The sequence below is a fragment of the Synchiropus splendidus genome, chromosome 15 (genome assembly GCF_027744825.2).
Source record: "Synchiropus splendidus isolate RoL2022-P1 chromosome 15, RoL_Sspl_1.0, whole genome shotgun sequence".
In the NCBI taxonomy this organism is placed as follows: domain Eukaryota; kingdom Metazoa; phylum Chordata; class Actinopteri; order Syngnathiformes; family Callionymidae; genus Synchiropus; species Synchiropus splendidus.
In genome coordinates this window covers 1155362-1174438 of record NC_071348.1, presented here as the reverse complement: position 1 = coordinate 1174438, position 19077 = coordinate 1155362, and the positions used below count along the sequence as shown (strand labels likewise).

The 19077-nt window shown below is 47.0% G+C and overlaps 1 protein-coding gene across 2 annotated transcripts in view; it reads left to right on the top strand.

Annotated features, from left to right (window-relative positions):
- The window catches only part of cdkal1 (CDK5 regulatory subunit associated protein 1-like 1), a 163145-nt gene that overhangs the window by 116899 nt on the left and 27169 nt on the right, over positions 1-19077 (top strand). For both annotated transcript variants that reach the window (XM_053888251.1, XM_053888250.1), the window contains one exon: positions 7490-7552. In XM_053888251.1, coding sequence (XP_053744226.1) covers positions 7490-7552 — 63 coding nt within the window. The remainder of the gene's footprint in view (positions 1-7489; positions 7553-19077) is intronic.

The following is a 19077-nucleotide window of genomic DNA, read 5'->3' as shown; positions in this document are numbered from 1 at the left end:
GAGTTGAGTGAGGAAGAGTGAGATTCATTTCTCTTGCAAGTCTTTTTTTCCTTTGTCCGGCTCTGACTCGCTCAAGTCAAGTGGTGAGCACTGAAGGAATAAACATGTCAAAAGTCCGTGTGACTCCCGCACAGCGCCTCTCTTCGTAGGCTGATCTCTTTAGAGTCATTCAAGTCGTCGTTTCAGAGGCCCACTCACCGGCGAGTGCTACTTCATCCCCACTATTCTTTGAGCCACCACACAACTCTCTCCGCTGGCAAATGAAACAATTAGCAGCTAATGAAGCTGTAAGCGTCACCAAAGGTGTGTGCGAGAGGCGGAGAGGGGAGCAGTGCAGAGTGGACTCTCTGCCAGCAGCTGCATTCATCTCGCCGCTCAAGTAGGAAGGGCTCCTTGGTGCTGCTCATCAGATGGCGGAAGCCTTCACAGCCCACTGGCGACCGAGCCGTCGCAGGTGACTCACCAGGGGGAGTCCCAGGCCAGACGTCCCGATCGCCCCGGCGTGTAGTACAGTTGCACGCGTGGTTGGGCTTGTTTTTCAGGACATTTCCAGTCTCATCAGTCGCTCCAGTGTGTGCAGAAAACTAAACTCACTTCATGAAATATGAAGTGGGACAGACTTTTTCTTCGACCTCCCTCCTCTGGAGTTGACCTGCTCCTTCCTATATGTTCAAAGTTGCCTCGCATTTACAGCCGCTCACTCTTTACCATCAAAGTGTTGACACGTCTCTTTCAAGTGGAGCATCTTCATAAGTCATTCTCTTTCTCCCTCCTCCTTCACTCCGTCCTCAGAGGAGCAGCCTCAAGTATGTGTGTCCTAGAGGGATCACTCCCCTGACATCCTCAGTGCTTCTTATCTTTTTTCTCCTTTCTGTTCCTCGCCATCTATCTTATCCGGCTGTTATTGTCAGAGGCTGTGCGTCAGCACCAGTCTCTTTACAACTTTGTTCCACAGGCAGCACTTCAGGAGACAGGCTTGAACTTCATATTGACGTTTGTAGGAAAACATCAGCGTGGGAGTGGCTTCTTAAATATTAGGAAGAAGTTTCCCTCTACGTTTTGAGTCAGAAAATAAGAGCTTTGTATGGAGTGTGTAAGCTATAACTTGGAGGTTGGTCCTGTCGACCAGAACTAAGCCCTTGAAATCAAATGACTCGCTGGGTGGGCCCTGGGGCCTTCACCCAGCTCCCTTAGCAATGTCCACCAGCTTCTCTCGAGCCGTCGGTCTGAGCTTCTCACACTAAGTTGAACAGCACCCTGAGGTTCAATTCATTTCTGATGACAGCACGCTGATAAGATGCGTCGGTCATTAACCAGGTCAGGAGTCACCGGCCAGCTATGACCGACGAGAGAAATGGCAGCTAAAATGGCTTTATTATTATTATATTATTTGTGTGTTTCTGATGTGGAGAGGTGTGTAGTTCGCACCTGTGTCGGTGTCTCAGGATGCTCAGACATTACATCAGCCTGCACCTGCTCTGTCGCACACACACGCTCACCACACATACGGTGAGTGGTGGAAACTCGGCGACGTCTGGGCCGTGTAGGGTCAGTCATTAATAAAGTGGAGCAGATGGTTTGTCTGGAACACAAGTGTGTTGGGTCGCCACGGGAGGGAGGGATGGATGGATGGATGGAGAAGTGCATGGAGTAGGAGGCAAAGACAAAAGTGGGCCTCAGCAGGAGGGAGGAGAGGTAGAAAGGGAACATGAGTGGGATGGATGGGCTAAATTAAACCAGAACACTGAAGGACATATTGTGCTGAACCCTCATGACACGGCCCCCTCAGGAGTCACTGTTTGTTCACCTTTTGAGTGAGTTAGCGGAGCCTGTTCATCCAGTCATTTTGGAGCCGTTGGATTGTGCTCTGGCTGCATGGATGGATATTTTTAAATGGCACTTGTTGGACGTGCACTGTTCAAATCTAAGGCCACACTGAAACTCGATCTGTGAACATCTCAGCTTCAGAACCCTCTATCCATCCATTCAACCGTCTGTCCATCCATCCATCCATCCATCCTTCCTTCCTTCCTTCCATCATCCATCCATCCATCCATTCATCCATTCAACCGTCTGTCCATCCATCCATCCATCCATCCATTCGGGTTGAATGTCGAGGCATTCCCAGCCCACCCGAGAGACCTAGCTCATTGGGAGCTTCCCTCACTCGTGAGCTAGACCCCAAGATACTTTCACTCCTCCACTTTTGAGTGACAAGTAGAAGGAAACAGATCGGTATGCTCCAATCCTCTAGGCTGCTGTATCTGTGTTGGATCTGAAAAACTGTTGTGGATCGGTCCTTACCAATCCGGTAGCTTCTACTTGTCACTCAAAAGTGGAGGAATGAGTGGCTTATAAAGATGTTGCTTGGCAGGTTCAGAGCAGACAATCTACCGGTCCAACTAAGAGGAGACTCTTCCCTCTAACAATCGAGGAGGGTTGGAGATGGATCTGTGCACTTAAGTGGGAGGGTGGAATTTATAGCATAACATTGAACTGGGTGTCATGAAGGTTGTCTGGACTTGGTCCTAGCGAGGTGCAGGTGTTCTGCGGGATCTCCTGTCCAACTTATTAGCTATTGTTAGAGCTGTAATATGAGAAAACTCTGAGTGGAGCGGAGAGCAGAGGCAGATGGAAGGGAAAAAAAGACCACAGGGATGGAGGCAGGGATGGGAACATGTTGAGAATAGAAGAATGTGAATGCTATTAGCTCGGATCTCCATAATCATCCCCAGGTGACCAGAAGTTAGCCTTGATAAATGGACTCGCCGAGTGGAAGGTGTGTGCGTGCGTGCGTGTCGGGAGCTCAGGTGATGTGTTTGAAAGAGTTGAGAACCAGCAGCTGCAGGAGCAAGTGATGGAGAAGGAGATTAGCAGCTCTAGTGGGACGGTGTTTTTAATTTCCCTAGATTGTAATTGGTTAGGAACTCTATTACCCAGGAGGCAGCGCTGGTGATGCTGTCGGAGTGAAACAGCTGGTCAGCTGCTGGTAGCACCATCTCCAGGCTGCAGGATCATTTGTCTATGCCAGGACGGGGGTGCGCCTCCAACACCCCTCCGTCCCAAACACAGACATCTGCAGCCGCGTCGGGAGGTGGCAGGGAAGACACACTTGACCAGAGGTGCCACAGGTGCCAAGGGTTGTGCTAACGCTTAAGAAGCTGTCTGGAGCTCATTTCACTCCTGCCTGATTAATTAGCATGCTATGCAGTGTTAATAGATGAGTTCATGCTTTTATTATCCCGATTAAGGGTTAGATTCATCTCCACTGCTCGCCAGACGTGTGAAAGAAGCGCTGCCATCTGTTTTCACTTTTTCCACTCTCGAGGTGTAGGAGGACGACACGGCTTGTTGAAGCAGGATTGGTCTTGGCCTCCCTTTGACTTGGTGAAGTAAGACAGAGTGTAAATACTCAAAAATGGCCGCACGCTACTGTTTGTGTTAGTTACTGTGGGTGTCACTGCCTGATGTGGTCCGCTGGAAATCCAGGTACTGCAACCGGACATTGCAATCGCACGTTTTACCAAGTGACGTTTACTGGTTAGCACATGTGTGCATGGTTATATCACACAAAAGTGTGTTGTTTTTTTTCTTAAAATAGTCTAGATTTTGACATGGTATGTTTTGGTCTGATATTCTAGTTATTTTTTTAATCCAGCATGATTGAATCAATAAACATTTCAAGCTCCTCCAATACATTTGACCTGCACAATGTATTGCTTTCGATACATTCTCATTATTGTGTGGGAAACATTTCTCCTGACATTGGGTTCACAGAGGTTTAACAGGAGCAGCCCTGAACCAGGTTCATGTCTACCGTGGTGCAAAGCTTGAGTCCGTTTATGTTGTTGGATTTAACACAAAAAACTATAATATCAGATAAAAACATACCATTTCTAAATCCAGACTATTTTGAGTTGAAAAAAAAAAGTATTAAGTCAACAAACTCAACATCTCCTTTGCGTGATATAACCATGTACGCGAGCGCTTAGTAAAAGTCAGTGGGTAGAACCCTCTGTTTCTGGCGGACCGCACCAGGCAGGGACAGTGGGTGTGTGTGTGAAATGTGGGTTAGAAGCATCCTCCATGAGCACCCACCAGTTGCTGCACCAGTTCCCATCTGCACTGCCTCGTACTTCGTCCTGTGGACACAGTTCATTCCCACTTGAGGAAATGACTCTCCTCCCACTGGAGAAATGATGAGCTGGAGTGCACTGGAGTAGATCACAAATGTCCTTGTCAATGGTGCGTTTAGCTGAGGCAGCAATAGGAACGACAACTAAAAGGCTCACGTAACAAGAAAGTCATTGGTTTTCTCTTCTGGTCTGAATCCACTCAGAAGTCCGGGAGGTTTGGAGTCACAGTCACTCAGCGCTGTGTGATGAGCTGGTTCATGAGATAGTTTTGTTGGTGCGCTCCTGCTCATAATTCCGTCTCTGTGTGTTCTCCAGTGAACTTGTCTCATCTTATTTGTCAAACCCAGATTTAGAGCTCCTCGCGCTCTTCCAGAACAAACCCACGAATGAATGTAATAACACAGTCTTCAGTGCTGTTTTTTTTCTGACTGACAGTGGTTTGTCACAGTACTTGGCAGCAGTGTTTGCTTCCCTCTACGATGCCTCCGTGTTTAGACTCCTCACAAGAGTGTACACATCCGTGTAATGTCACTTCTCGTTAGACGCAGCATCCGTCTCTGGTGGCAATAACAGATGGACGTCATGGTAACAACCATCGCTCATCATCACTTCTGTGACAGGTCTGTACAAACACGTACAGTGTGAGTTTGCATTGCAGTGTTGTCACAAACACAACATCGACAGTATGCTTGGTTAGTGGAGGCGCCCCTTAAATATCTGTCAGTAAATTCCTCTGGTCTCTTCCTCTGTTTTAGTTCAAAGAAGTGACGGATTCCTCAACAGATTCTGTCTCCTTCGTTACACAATTTGAACGCTACACTCGTCCTGGTGTAGCCCAGCGTGTCTTCCTGTCTGTCTGCATCTGGATGTGTCTTTGTGTCCGTGTTCCTTGGCTTTATATTGTGTTTGGAGCTCATTGGGATGGAGAAATTGTTACCTGCGGTTACATCTGTCTTACACATGTTCAGATGCACACATGCGTGATGGGGAGAGCGATGAAGCGATGGCAGGAGGAGGGATGATGAGAGGAATGCACTCACCTAAGGTGCTCCAGGCAGATCACGTAAGAGACTCAGACCAAGGGGGAGGTTGTGGGAAGAGCACTGAGACAGAATAATAAGTGTGAGTTTTCCCTCTCTGTTGTGAAACACTGGGACTGTGTAGGGGAGACAAAGCCAGGCGGAAGATTCTCAAGAAGCCCTCGGCTGTGAGAACTTTGGGGAATCGAGGGGTAGCGCAAATGAGCAGATGATCGACGGATGGGGCTGGAGGTTTCAGGATCCTATAGACCAAAAGATTCCTGGGTGAATAAAGAATGAGTAGCAGACGGGATGGTCGGGCTGTATGGAAAATAATTGATGGGAATAGCGATTGTACAGGAGCGTCGTGCAGGAGGAGCTTAACCAGCTCGCTCGCTGCTTTTACCGCAGCCATGGTGAGGCAAGAGCCATGATGGTCAAATCTGTTCGACCTCTTCTGCGTCATGATAGTTTCTATGTTCCACCTTTGCTTGGGAAGAGATTTCTAGTGGAGGCTTTTATTGTTTGGTGGGTCTAACCCAGTGCTTCTCAGTCACTTTCTGTTGCGCCAAGTAAACGTTTCATGCCCCCCAACTCTCAGCCCCCTCTGTAAAAGTAGCATTTGTCGATAAAATTATCGCAAGTACACCTGTGCATGACCTCGTTCACATTAAAGAGAAGAAAGAAGACAGTAATATAGATCAACTTATAATAAAGAATAACTTTATCGACATTGTTTTTGTTTGTAACAGAAAAGACAATGTGCATCAATTTGCCTGAAAAAAAATTCATGAGGGCATGTGCAATTACACTTTATTCTAGTACGGCAAAATAGTATTTTCCGAGGTCGCCCCCGCCGTCATCACTCCACGGTGCTATAGTATTACAGTAGGAACTGGAGCAGGAGCTGGGAGCACCTGGTCCCCAAACTATGTGCAAGCCACCCAACAGGCTGTGAAGATGGATTGAATTCAGAAAAGACCTTCAGTGTGGACGTTACTATGGCGATGAGAGAGAAGCTGCTAAAACAATACTTTTTTTCACTTTTTCTCCTCTGCAACTTTTCATTTTTGTGCCAGACTATCCATTCTCCCGGCATGTTTGTCAGTGAGCCTGTGCTCCGGCTTGTGTGACTTACCCACACATTCTTGGGGTTAATAGATTTCCCGGCACATCTGCATGCGCTAGCCTCAAACTGCACTGCTCTGTCACGGCGTAATGACGGCGGAGAGCAAGCGTTGGTCGTCTGCGCCGTGTGTGCAGCGCTTGGCCTCGGGGCTCCCAATCCAGCCATTTCCATACCAGCACTGGAAAAGACGCAGTGAGAGTCAGTCCACTCCCGTGAGCTACGGTAGCATGTACATGGCTCCTTCCCCCTTAGCTAGACACGGGCTCATCAGTCCGCTAATTAGCGTGCACTGCCTTCCTCTGACTGATCGCATGAACAACTGCCACGCATCAAACAGTCACGTCTCACGCTTGTGCATCTCATTACACGTTGAGGACACGCAAGGTTAGGGTCAGACGGTGAGCTGGAGTCAAATGAGAAAGGCTTTCCTTCCACAGCTGGTGGGCAGATCTTTCTTTCCCCCTCTGTTGACTCCGTATTCTCCCGCTTTAATGAATAACTGTAGGCGATGCCGTCGCCGGGGTGATTATTTTTCTCTCCTTCTGCTTCATTCACCCAACAAGTCGATACCAGTCAAACTTCTCAAGCCATATGTCTGTGTATGTGTTCCCAAGTTGGGGAGAGCATGACTGGAAGGACTTCAGTTAGCTTGAACTAGTGACTCCACTCGCCCATGTGACACAAAAACCAGAGGCTCGTAGACCTCGACATGATGGAAATGATGGGTCTGTGTTCTTGTTGTCAGTGATATTTTGGACTTGTTGTCTTCTAGACCAGGGGTTCTTCACCTTTTTGATCTCAGGCCTGGCGTTTCCAGAACAAATGGGCCTGGGGCCCATTCAGATACTAGAACTGATTCATTACTCTTGATTTCATTTGTGTTCAATAACCATATTTGATTTACTTTCACGTAAACAAAACCTTGTGAAATGACATGAAACCATGCGATCATCTCAAAGATTTGTTTGTCTTCGAAAAGCCCAACCAGTAGCAGAACCAGGTGCAAGTCGTATTCATCAAATTCACTGTAGAAAAAAAAAAAAACACTTGATGCAAACTGTTGAAAAAGACGTTTTTTTGAAAGGATTCAGACCCTGAGATGCCTGGCCTCCACCTGCAGCTCCTGGAGCTCTGTGTTTATTTGAGTCTCTACTCTACATGAATGTGAAGACACTCTGAAGTTCTACTCTCTTTGTGATCCACAGAAAAAGCAACGGACCAAAGAACTGTCTGACCTCTTCCGCTCCTACAACCCATACGACCACAAGGTAATAACATTCCTCTCTGATATCTTTGCTCTTGTTTTCTTCTGAAGCCACCGTCTTTTCTTTGAGGTCATGAACGAGACGATTATTTCATTGTCTTTTCATTATGACGCCTGTTGAAATGGAGGCCTGAACTTGACATCAACAGTGGGAGGTCAGCATTGTTCTCTGGTCTCGCTGACTTTATGGGTCCATTCTCTGCTGAAGTCAGGTCTCCAGGAGAAGGGTGTTTGGATGATGAAGGCTCTGAGTCCGCGTGGATGAAATGTGTGCCGAGAATGTTCACTGAGACCGGTTTAAGACCAGACTCGGGTTCCCCTCTCACCCAAGGCATCAGCGATGGCCTCTAGCCCTACGTCACCTGTAACAGGATGAAAATGTATCGAGTGAATGGATGCAGTTTTCCTGGATAGAGACCATTGGAACGGTCGTTTGCTTCCAACAAACGCCTATCCAACGCAGGTAGTTCGCTGGTGTGGAAGCTGCAGCTGAGTTGTGATCTGTTCAACTTTAACCAGCAGAAAATCAAAGACATCACGTTTAACTTACTCGCAAACACGTCGGCTATAACAGCCGCACTTGTTTAAGGCTGTCGGCGCGCTCCCTGATGTGTGTCGGCGAAAGTTTGTGTCTTTAAGGTCCATTAATGCGTCCCTTTTCAAATGAGGTTCTTGGTGTCTGCGATCATGCGGCTCAGCCCCGGAGGACTTGTCAGGCGGCGGTGTGTTCGCCACCACCGATCCACCAGCTTCTCTTCCCGTTGAACAGTCAGGAGTCAATTTGTGAAAGATTGCATGTTACTTTCACGTCCTCGGGGAGAGTCGTGCACCAGCCGTTCTCAAAGTTTTCTATCCTACACTCTGAGTGTGTGGAGCGACGACCTTTGCCAAAGGCTGGCAAGTTTAGTGCCGGTTCATGACGGCTCAGATTTGTTAAGTCAACTCTAAAGTTTGAGCAGCTTTTTTTTTTGATATGCAGATGGGCGGATGATGCAGTGTGTTTTCATAGATTAATCAATGGGTCATCTTGTGTCCTGGTGTCGTTCTCCCCAGGTCTTTCTCCTCACATGTCAACAGAGCAGATTCTCAACAATTGTTTCTTCATATGGAAATATGTCCGGATGCTGCAGCAGCGCAGATAGCCATGAGATATGATTTAATGACGAGAAGTTGAATGTCAAGCGCGCGTCCTCGGAGATCAGCCCAGCTTCTTCTCCTCTGCCCTTGCCCGTGTCCACTCACCGAGCAAATGCTACTCAGGATCCTCTTGTATTACACCCATATAGCCCTCAGACAGAATTAAATGAAGTCCGATGAGGTCCCCCAGTTTGCTCCCACCGCCTCCAGTGCGGAGCCTTTCACCTCACAGAGCGCATGAGGATAGTGTGTGTCGTGAGTGCTGTGTGACACTCACAAAACCATGGTCACACACCGTGGCATATTCATGCTCACCATTCGTGGTCAAATAAAAACAAGGCTAAGGCTCTTAGCCCGACATCACTGCTGTGTCAAGGTGTTCACGGATTACTGAAGCCATAAACACCAATGTGCCTTGTAGATTGAGATTTCATAATCTGGCCCATCACGTGATATAGAAAAGCAGAGAATAATCGAGCCTTGTGAACTTCAGTTTTGTCAGTGATGATGAGTTTTTTTACGATACTTGGAGGGTTTGATGCAGACAGAATTTTGTCCTCACCCCTGTCAGATGACAGATCACTCACAGAAGCCCCAGAGGGATGCACGCCGGCGATGCTGAGATGTTCAGTCTGGGGCCCACACAGGACTTCTCTCTGTGAAAGTTGGACATGTCAGAAGAATGGTTGGCCAGGGAAGAGCTGGAGGAGCTTTCTAGTGAGGGTGGAGTCTGGGCCTCTTTCCAGCAGCTGCTGCACCTGCGACCGGATTGAGTGAGATTACAAGGTTCTGTACTTACAAAGAACTTGATATATGGGAGAAAGTACATCATAGCTTGTGCTATGGGAAGACACATAAATAGATCTGCAGATAAAATTCAATACCAAAAAGAATCATTCAACAGCAGTGGTTTCAAAAATACATATTCAGTGAAAATGACAGCAAACTGAACCAGGGGAACACACAGCTCAATAGCGCAACTCGATTTATTGTGTTTTTTTTGTTTGTTTGTTTTTCACCATTCTGATAGTGACACAGTTCAGAACATTGACGGTCGATCAGGTTGCAACACCAGCTGTACTTGGTCACTTGGAGCAGGTACTGAAGTAGGAGTCGTAGTAGTCCGTCACGCGCACGTTTTTAAAACCTTGATTTAGACTCACAAATAGCCCCTTTCATCCAAACAAAACACACTTCCCTCAAAGGTCAGCACGAGCTCGCGTCATATCATTTCCATCTCACCTGCTCCTTTATTCTTGGATTGTTATTACTTTGCATTGGTCCAATGATAGGAAATTGTATTTGCCTGCTGGTTGCCTGCTTAACAGGCAGTAGTGTGTGTTTGTGATGATTAATGTGAAGTTTCTCTGAGCCAGATGGTGCTGAACAAGACTCATCCATCAGCAATGAAAAGACCAGTGGGCAGAAAGCTGGCAGAGCACTTTGTCTAGGGCCACTGCCCCGCGCCAGACACACTCGCACTCGCCGCACAAAGCAAACACACACTCACTCACCCTGCTGCAGTTTGGACCGCGGAACCTTGCGGGCTGCGTCGGACACCTTTCTCAATTTGTATTAATACGTGATGTCACTTCATGTGCTCAGGGTTTCTCTCGTGATGGTGTGCGCTGGTGTCCCAGGACAATACAGCTGTCTGGTTTGAGTAAAATGAACCGTGTTCCGGTGAACTGGAGCTCATTTAAATGGTTGATCACGGTGCCTCACAAAGTGGAGTCTTTCACGAGTGTTTATTTTGACTCTAGTCTGTCGTAAATCTGCAAACTCTGAACCAGAGTGGCTAGCAGAGAGTGTGGGAGAGTGACCTCTCAATGCATGAACACGTTACTGCAGTAGGTCCGTGCCCTGTCGTACGCCTGTCTTCTCCCACTACTTCACCCCCATCTTCTAATCTCCATTGACCATTCGGGTCCGGGCTAGTTTGGCTGAAATGCATCCGTCTGAAGTGAAAATCAAAACTGTTGGCGATCCGTCATGTATTCAGACTTCCGTCCCAAGGCGGGCTCCTGTTGTCACCCGGTCCAGCGTTTCCCTCTGAAGCCCTGAAGACTCTCCCCTACAAGGTGAAAGTTCTGAAACTCGCCTAGGTGTGTCCGCGCGTTCAGCTGTGTCTGCAGCTAACAGAGCCCCCCTGCCCCGCTCACCCCGCGCTGTCATAATCTCCTGAGAACGCACACAGGCACCCGCATCCATTCTGCGCGCGGTGTTCAGAGGCCAGAATGACAATAGTGACAGTTTCCCCTGCAGCTAGAGAAACGGGACAAGCTGTCAACATGGCCCGCTGCACCTGCCCAGCTTCTCAGGAGACACACTGGAGGGAGAGAAAAACAGAAACCATGCAAATAGAGGTGGAGGTGGATAAATGAACGGCTGATAATGAAAGACTGGCAGGAGAATTCAGGCATTTATGGAAAATAACCCACTCAATTATACTGAGTAAACTTTCCCCCCTCAGTGAGGGTGAAATCCCAGTTTGCCTCACAAAGGTTGACATCATTATTTATTTTTTTCTTCTTGACAAAGGAAAAGAAAGTTAATTAGTCCAACAATTCAATCTCCCTCCGTGCAATAGATCACGTTTAATGTTTTCCACACATTGCTTAACCGAACAATTAGTGTTCTGCACTTCTCCCTCCTGGCTTTTTAATTACAGTGAATTAGTCAAATGTTTTTTTAAGCTGCTGTTTTGAATTGTTGTGAATTCCTAGCCGCGTCGTTGTCGATCTTGACATTTCCCTGTGACATTTTTTTCCCTCCGTCTCTGTTAATTAACCGACTATTGACTACGAGGACTGGGGGTGGAGTGGAAAGGCAGCACAGTATTGGCTATTGGAATTTTGTGTTGCATTTTTGACGCGCGTCGAGCTCTGAACTAATCCCCAAATAAAGTGTCTCAGACTGATATAATCCATTGCTTTGTCCTTGTCTCGTCCGTGTTGGGAGCAACGGTTGCTCCCGATCGCTTCTCTTTTATCCGTCACAGCCATGTTTGGAGTCTTGCGATGCTAATTCCAAACCGCACCATGGTGGACCTGTTCAGTTGTTTCAGGTGAAGCCTCAGTTTAAAACCTCCCCGCGCTATTGTGGCACCACAGTGTGAGACTAGTAGATGTGAGCACACAAGTGACCCGCAGAATGTCTGAGGCCGTCCTGCAGACCATAGTTCCCTGAGGTGCTGTAGTGCTGAAACAAAGAGCTGAGCCAAGAGACAACATCCCTTTACTGGATGATCACCATCAAGCCCTCACCTCTGCTCATGAATTTGGGAAAGCGTGGAAAGTATTAGATTGTGTTAGGGATGTCCGATATTTTGCAGAGATATGCTGTTATCGTCCAACATGACATTTTTGATACAGATAAAAGTTGATATATGCAACTCTGTAATTTCAAGCCACATCATGTCTTCTGTCATGGAATGTCACATTCAGCGATATCGGTTTCCATCATCGAGGGATAAAGCTGAAAAAGATCTTGGATTTGATATGCTCTGGCCGATATCATCGGTGAGCTTTAGAGTTCAAAAAAGTATGGACAGCCAAGTATGAAAACAGAAGTGGTGACTGGCTGACTATTATCAACTAGATATCCAGCTGTCTTTGTTCAATGACAAGAATCATTTCTGTCTTCATTACTTCACTTTAGTTGTCACCTGATCGTTGACAAAGTCTTTAGCTGTGGCCTTCAAAAGCTAGAAACACCAAAGGTTGGTGAGAAATACGGGAGCCACTTCTGCCTCTCCAACCACTGGAGGGGAGGCAGCATGCAGGCGTCCTACTTGGGTCTCATTGATAGTCGTTTGTATGTTTCAACTTTACGGGGGATCTGCGCCTCTTAACAGCAGAGAGGAAACAAGACCCCTGTGTGTCGACATGTACGTGCCTAGCAAGATGTTCCACCCACATCTCATTGATGCTTGCCAAAGACCTGATTATCAGACAAGAGCACATGTATACATGTGCTCAATCTGTCAAGGTTATACAAGAGGGACGTGCGCCGCACTCCTGCTCTGGCCCAACAAAAGCAATAACGCCAAAGAGACTGCATAATTCGCTGCCAAGCAAACATTTGCCTTTTAAATATCCCCAGTTTATTGAAGGTTTCCAACGTATGTGACACCAAGGAATTGCTGGGGTTTCACTTGTGCGACGCTCCCTGCCAAGAATTACAAGTCCAACCATATTGAGCTTTTGTGTCTTAGAATCAAGAGAAGAAAAGAGGGAATGTATTTTGTACACTGCTTGCTGGCGATGATAAAAATACGTTTGAAGAGATTGTGCTGAAAAGATCATAGCTGCTTTTTGTCTCTGTTCGTGGCTTGTTTTTGATTGGCAGCTGATGGCCTCATTTCTCTACTTTAATGCCGCTGGAGCGCCATCTGTTTTATGTTTTATTTCTCTGTTTCCATTTCAAAATGATGGCCTATTTGAATGTTTTTACAAGACCTCCCACCTCTGAGGATTTATCATCAATAAATGGCGCTTAGAATGAAGGATAATTGAGAGGATCCAGACATAAAGGTGGATCCTTCAAGCCGAATATGATGGTTAATATAGTGATGTGAAGTGGTTTCCAGGCAGTGTCTTGTGAACCCCAACGCCCCTCTCACTCCTCAGGACCTGCATCGTCACCAGCTTGTCTCCTATTGAACACAGAGTTTGTCCTCTCAGATCACAGCCAGATCAACAGTCTTAGGGACCCGGAAGCCCTGTCGTCAGATTGGAACCTCGGAACTGAATTCATCCAATAGTGCAGCTTGTGTTGCTGCTGTTGGGGCCTGTTTAGACCTCATCTCCTGTATATTATTAACAACTTCTGCTTTGTTTATCTAAACTGTCTGGCTAATGGTGCAGGACTTGATGAAACTCAGAACCGTAGAACCCGAACCCCATCTGATTAAGATCTTATGAGTGGATTCCAGACGTGAGTCGCTCTGTTTGTCGACCAGATGAAACCGTCTCAGCATCCCTGTGTTCAGGAGCACTCATGTTAGGATGCGGGAGTCACTGGGAGGACTCTCCTGTTGACCTGTGTGCAGTAGAAGCAGGAAGTTGTGTCTGCACTCGTGAAGGTATTCTGTTCAAACAGATCACTGATCAAGGCTTGTGCTTCAAGTGTGCGTTGTGTAGTTGCCGAATGCTGCGAGTCCTCTGTCGACATCCGCCCCGCAGACCTGCCTTGTGTTGTGTGATCAGCGTGAGCATCTCCCCGTCTCCTCTTAACTGTGCGACTCAAAACAGATGCCTGATTGAAGGATTGAGCGGTGACATCATCGTCTGAGTTATGATGAAGCCGAGGCTCCTCCTCCTCCCTGCGTGCTGCGCTGGCCGGGGTTAATTCACTGACCCTGTGTAAGCACCTGGAGCGACGAGGCAAGAGTCCAGTTATCTGGGTGTTTGTGGAGTGAATTACACTTGCTCCCAGTATCGCCCGCCGCACACACTCCGTTGTGGTGGTGGAATAAGTCAGCCAATATCTGCAAGATTAATTCACTCGGCCTTGATGGATGTAAACTACTTCAGCTGCTTTGTTTGCCATTTAAGCTGCTGTATCCAGGCAGTGGGTGCTTATCTGCTGCTGTAAATAACATGTTAACACTGTTGTAACTTATCGATCGCTGTCTCCAACCCAACACAACTTGGCCTCCAGACCGTGGATGGGAATATATGAATGAATGTATGATACTGTAAAACGCAGAGCTCTTCCTGCCGTGGCACGTTGCTGGTTCCATCAGCTTTTGTACTGCTCATTTTTGGGCAGCCCCATCAGACAGAAGTTGTAGAGTGAGTTGGCTTCTTGTTTGTTTATCCGTGTCGGAAAGCTCCTGGGGCTACACTCATCCACGTCGGCGTTTTATCTGTTAAGTCAGCAACCCGTAACTCACCACACCTAGCTTTGTACACACAGGTTGAGGAAAACACACAAATTGACTGAAGCTTCAAGTGAAGGTTTTGCTGCGAGCAGTTGTTAAAATCTGCTTCAAATTGTTTTTGCAGCAGCGGCAGCATCAGAATAACCAAGGTGACGTCCTGCATTGTTGCCTGTTTGCCTCCACTGCCTGGTATCTGAGGACGGCTCCTGTTAATTACAGCTATTTATTAGGTCCTAACACACAATTAAGAGGCCTTCAGCAGATGACGCCGCCGTCCTAATCTGTACACAACAGGCTGAGCGATGACTCCAGCTATAGACAATGAATGTGAGTAGGAGTCTTTGTTAATACTCACTTCATTAATTCAAATCAAGCGGATTATTCTTATTCTTTTGTCTCACCTTTGTTTGTGCCAAACCGACTTCCTCCTCCGGAGCAGTTTTCATAAAAGCTGATGGTCACGTTTCATAAAAGACCAAATACGGTGAATGAAACACTCAAAATTGAGCATTTGCTTTAATAAAGGAAACCAGAAAGATGCTTCTAAAAAGACGAATAATCAATCACGCACAGGGGAATAATACTTCACTGCAGAAGGTGCTTTTGTTTTTCTGCTTGTTTGCGTCCCCCTGCATCCAAATGTTTTGTGCACAAACACATCGCGCTGGTGATGTATCACTTTCCCCTCCTGCTGTGCCCCAGTTTTGGTAACTCATAATGGGAATTAAGCCTTGACTCACAGACATGTCAGCAACAGAGGTGTGCGTGCGCGTGTGTGTGGGTTTATAATGTGAGTTATCAGAAACCCACAGGCTATTTCTGATAGGGAAGTGAAGACGCCGCAGGTGGTTAAAGCTTTGATGGAGAGAAGTAGCCAACTGGTTCAAAAGTGAGTTCAATTCAAATAACAAATGAAAAAAACACCGAACATAATCACAACAATAAAAAAATGAAATGAAAAAGTGAAGATGAATTGTCTGTGTAATTTCTTGGGAAATGGAATTTGTGTAAGACCTCCTCAAATGACCTTGAGTCATTATTCTCTCTACGTTTCTCGTTCTCGCTTCCATCTCACATTTGGATTTTTCACATTTGGATCTCCTCCAATAAGACCATTAAATACTCCGCTCAGATTGAAGGAAATGTCTTGGGTGTTACGTCCAAGTGCATGGAATGGTGTCGATCCATCCCATGTCCAGAGTGTTGCGTGTGCAGCAGAGAGTGACTAAAAACCTGGGCCTCTGTTTCTTCCTTCTCATCACTGCTCTTTTCTAAGTGGCTTCACATCTCCGAGAGTGTTGATGTACGAGAGACGGGACTTGTCCGTGCGAGTTTCAGTCGTTTGAAATCCTGCCAGAGAAAAAGTGGACACAAATCTTGTTAAACAACGAAAGAAAACACTGTGATCTTCTGCTTTCTCACTTGCCGTCGCTGTATCTATTCATCCTTTGTTGTGTTTTATCCTTGCAAAGGGTGAATGGGTGCAGGTGATGATCAGAAACGGTGGCACCCTCTCCTGCTGAAACACTCTGTGTCTGCCATCTTTGAAGTGTTTGGATTAGACTGTCAAACAGAAGTGAAAATCAAATGTAGAGATCTTATGTTCAGTTTTCATTTGCCAGACGTTGTAGAGCCACGTGAGTGAGGGCAGTGGCAGGGCTTTAACTGTTTAAATCCAAGTCTGTAGGTCTCCGATAGCAGGGGTTCTTCACCCTTTTGATCTCAGCGCCCACCTTTCCCTGAGGCCCATTCAAGTACTATAACTGTGTGTTCAACATCCATATTTCATCTACGTACACGTAAACAAACCCAAACCTTGTGAAATGACATGAAACCATGGGATCATCGCAAAGATTTGTCTTCGAAAAGTCGAAAATTGATCTACCTCTACGTCATGAATAAAATTCTGAATAAAATAAATCCAATAAAACAATATCAAAACATCAGAAAATAAACTCTAAAGAAGATTTAAGTAAAGTGTAAATGAAAGTATTGCCATAAAACTTTCAAATTAATTTTCATATTTAAAAAAAATCCTTCAAAAGGTGCTTTCATGAACAGTTTTTACTCTTGTAGGGGGAGCAGCATCATTTTGTTCATCATTGTTTCTTTTCAAGAACTTCTCCATCCTTGGTAACTATCACAGATTTGCAGCTGCCAAGTCAAGTGAATGACACACGACTGCCACAACATGTGGCAAATGTGTCTCACGGCCCAGAGGTGTAAAACAAATCATTTCTGCTGCCCTCGAGGAGGCGCTCAGGGCCCATGCATGGGCCTCTGCCCTGTGGTTGAGAATCACTGTCCTTGAACTTGTCTAACTCCACAGGAAGTGATGTCACTCACAGAACTGTAAACAAGACACTGAACTGTGTTCCAATTATCCCTGTACCACAGACCTGAGTCGCTCAAACAGTTGACCAGGTTTAACTTTCGACTACATGCCTCTCCTGAAATCTACACAGCAGAAACAGAAAGTAGAAGGATCCTTTCAGCCGAACTTTATAGCATCACACCGAGGCACTTCATAGCATGTATCGTTCCTCCGTCTGGATCCCCTGAAGAGTACTTTAGTGTTAATGTTCCATGATGTGTATTTTATTATTTGAATAAAACCTTTAAAGATGAGGAACACGTGCTGCTTGTTCCCAGTGCACGACCGAGTCGCCAAACTTTGGGCGGCAGCAGCAGCTGCTTCGCACTTCCCGTCTCTCTCCCTGTCAGGTGTTTCTTCCGCCTCCCTCCCTCAGGTTACTCTTTACCTCATTAGCATAGTCATTTAACACACATTTGCATAACTTGCATAACAAGGACCAGCAGCCCGCCTCTGCTCCCATTTCAAATGACAACGACCTGGCTGATATTTGCTTATGTGTCTCTCGCTCTTATTATGTCCCTGCTCCGTCCGCGTCATGGCTCCGCTTGTCGCTCTCGCACTTTGATTTTGTGGGCGTGGCCTGTCGGCCAAACATCGCTGAGAGGTTTCGCTTAAGTGAGATTAGAGAAAAGGATCAATCCATCCAAATAACGCAGATTAGCCACATGTAAAGGATCCATTCAGGCGCACCATGCCTGATGTCGTCTCCAACGTGATCCAAGATCAAGGCGGCTAAATAAGATCCCACTGAAGGATGGAAGAATGAAGTTTAAACACGGATCAAATGGAAGAGAGTTTGAATCCCTGGTGGAATCAGTGATTCAGTTGTGGCTCACTGGTTATGGACTTGTTGATTCTGCCACACAACTAGACTGCGGACCTGCCGGACCCGTTACTGAGCCGGCTCGGGTTGGTGCGCTCACGAGCACCGCTATACCTAAAGCCTCTGACACGGCAGTGTGTTTGTGTGTCTGCTCTCCCTCACTCTGCGCCTCCTCAGGGATTCAACGATTTGTCGAGAGAAACAAGACGTGTGCCGTAAACGGTGAAGTCGGGCGCATGGCTGCGCACCGCAGGCTGGTGAGGGTGAGCCGCTGCTGTCGTCCTCTCTCTCGCAGAAATGACGTGCAGCCTGGAGCCCCAGTGCTTCCTCTAGCTCTGTTGCTTCTCTCTTAAATATATTGGTTTATTGTCTCGTAACCGCGGCTCCAGAGTGACACCACCGTCCGCGCCTGCTTTGAAGTCGCGTCCCCGGGGGCCGTCTTTGCGTTGAGGCTACATCGTTTGAGTTTGTTGATTAGAGCAACACGTGTTGTGACAAGAAGTCCTCCAGCTAAAGATGAACTAAGACACAAGCCGTGGGTTTAATTCCCCCACCGGGAAGAGCAGCGGGGACTATAGGACGGCTATACGTCCTCTGTGTGGCTGTTTACATGTATGAGAACATTACGGACACGGACTGGTGATGCACCAGGCCCCGGGTGGGCTGCCAGACAGCTCGAGCGCCGGGTTGCTGAGAGAGGGAGGGAGGATAAATTAGCAAAGTTATATATGTATGTAAGTGATAACTGCGCTGCAGGCTGCTGTTGGGCTCAAGCTGTGCATCCATTATGACCGCACGACCATGGCCACATTGTGTTCCTGTTGACATGCGCCGTAGCTGCATGTACAGTCGTTTCATCTTGCTGTTGGTCGATCCCAAAGTACCAAAGATACGTGTGTGGGAGGAAACCTGTGCCAGCACCAACAGAGCATCATGCTGAGAAGTATCCAGATTTAATCCGCAGTCACAGTGGTCCCATGCTGGATTTGGACCCAGCACTAACAGCAACCATCTTGAAAGCCTGACAGTAGGGACTGCGTGGCATCGACTGGTAAAGGGAAACATTCCAGTCAGACCCACAGTCTCGGTGGACGCGGTTGTGCTCCTATTATTGCCGACTGTATCTGCAAACTCTGCATAGTAGTACACAAAGTGCTTTAGGCCTTCAGAGCACAATCTGTTTATGTATCTAATGTACCATGCACAAGTTGATAACCTTTGCTGCCAAGTATGGATCCCACTGAGCACGCGGGCTGCTTCATCACTCTAATGTGGTATGGAGTCATTTTCACCAGCTTTGACCTC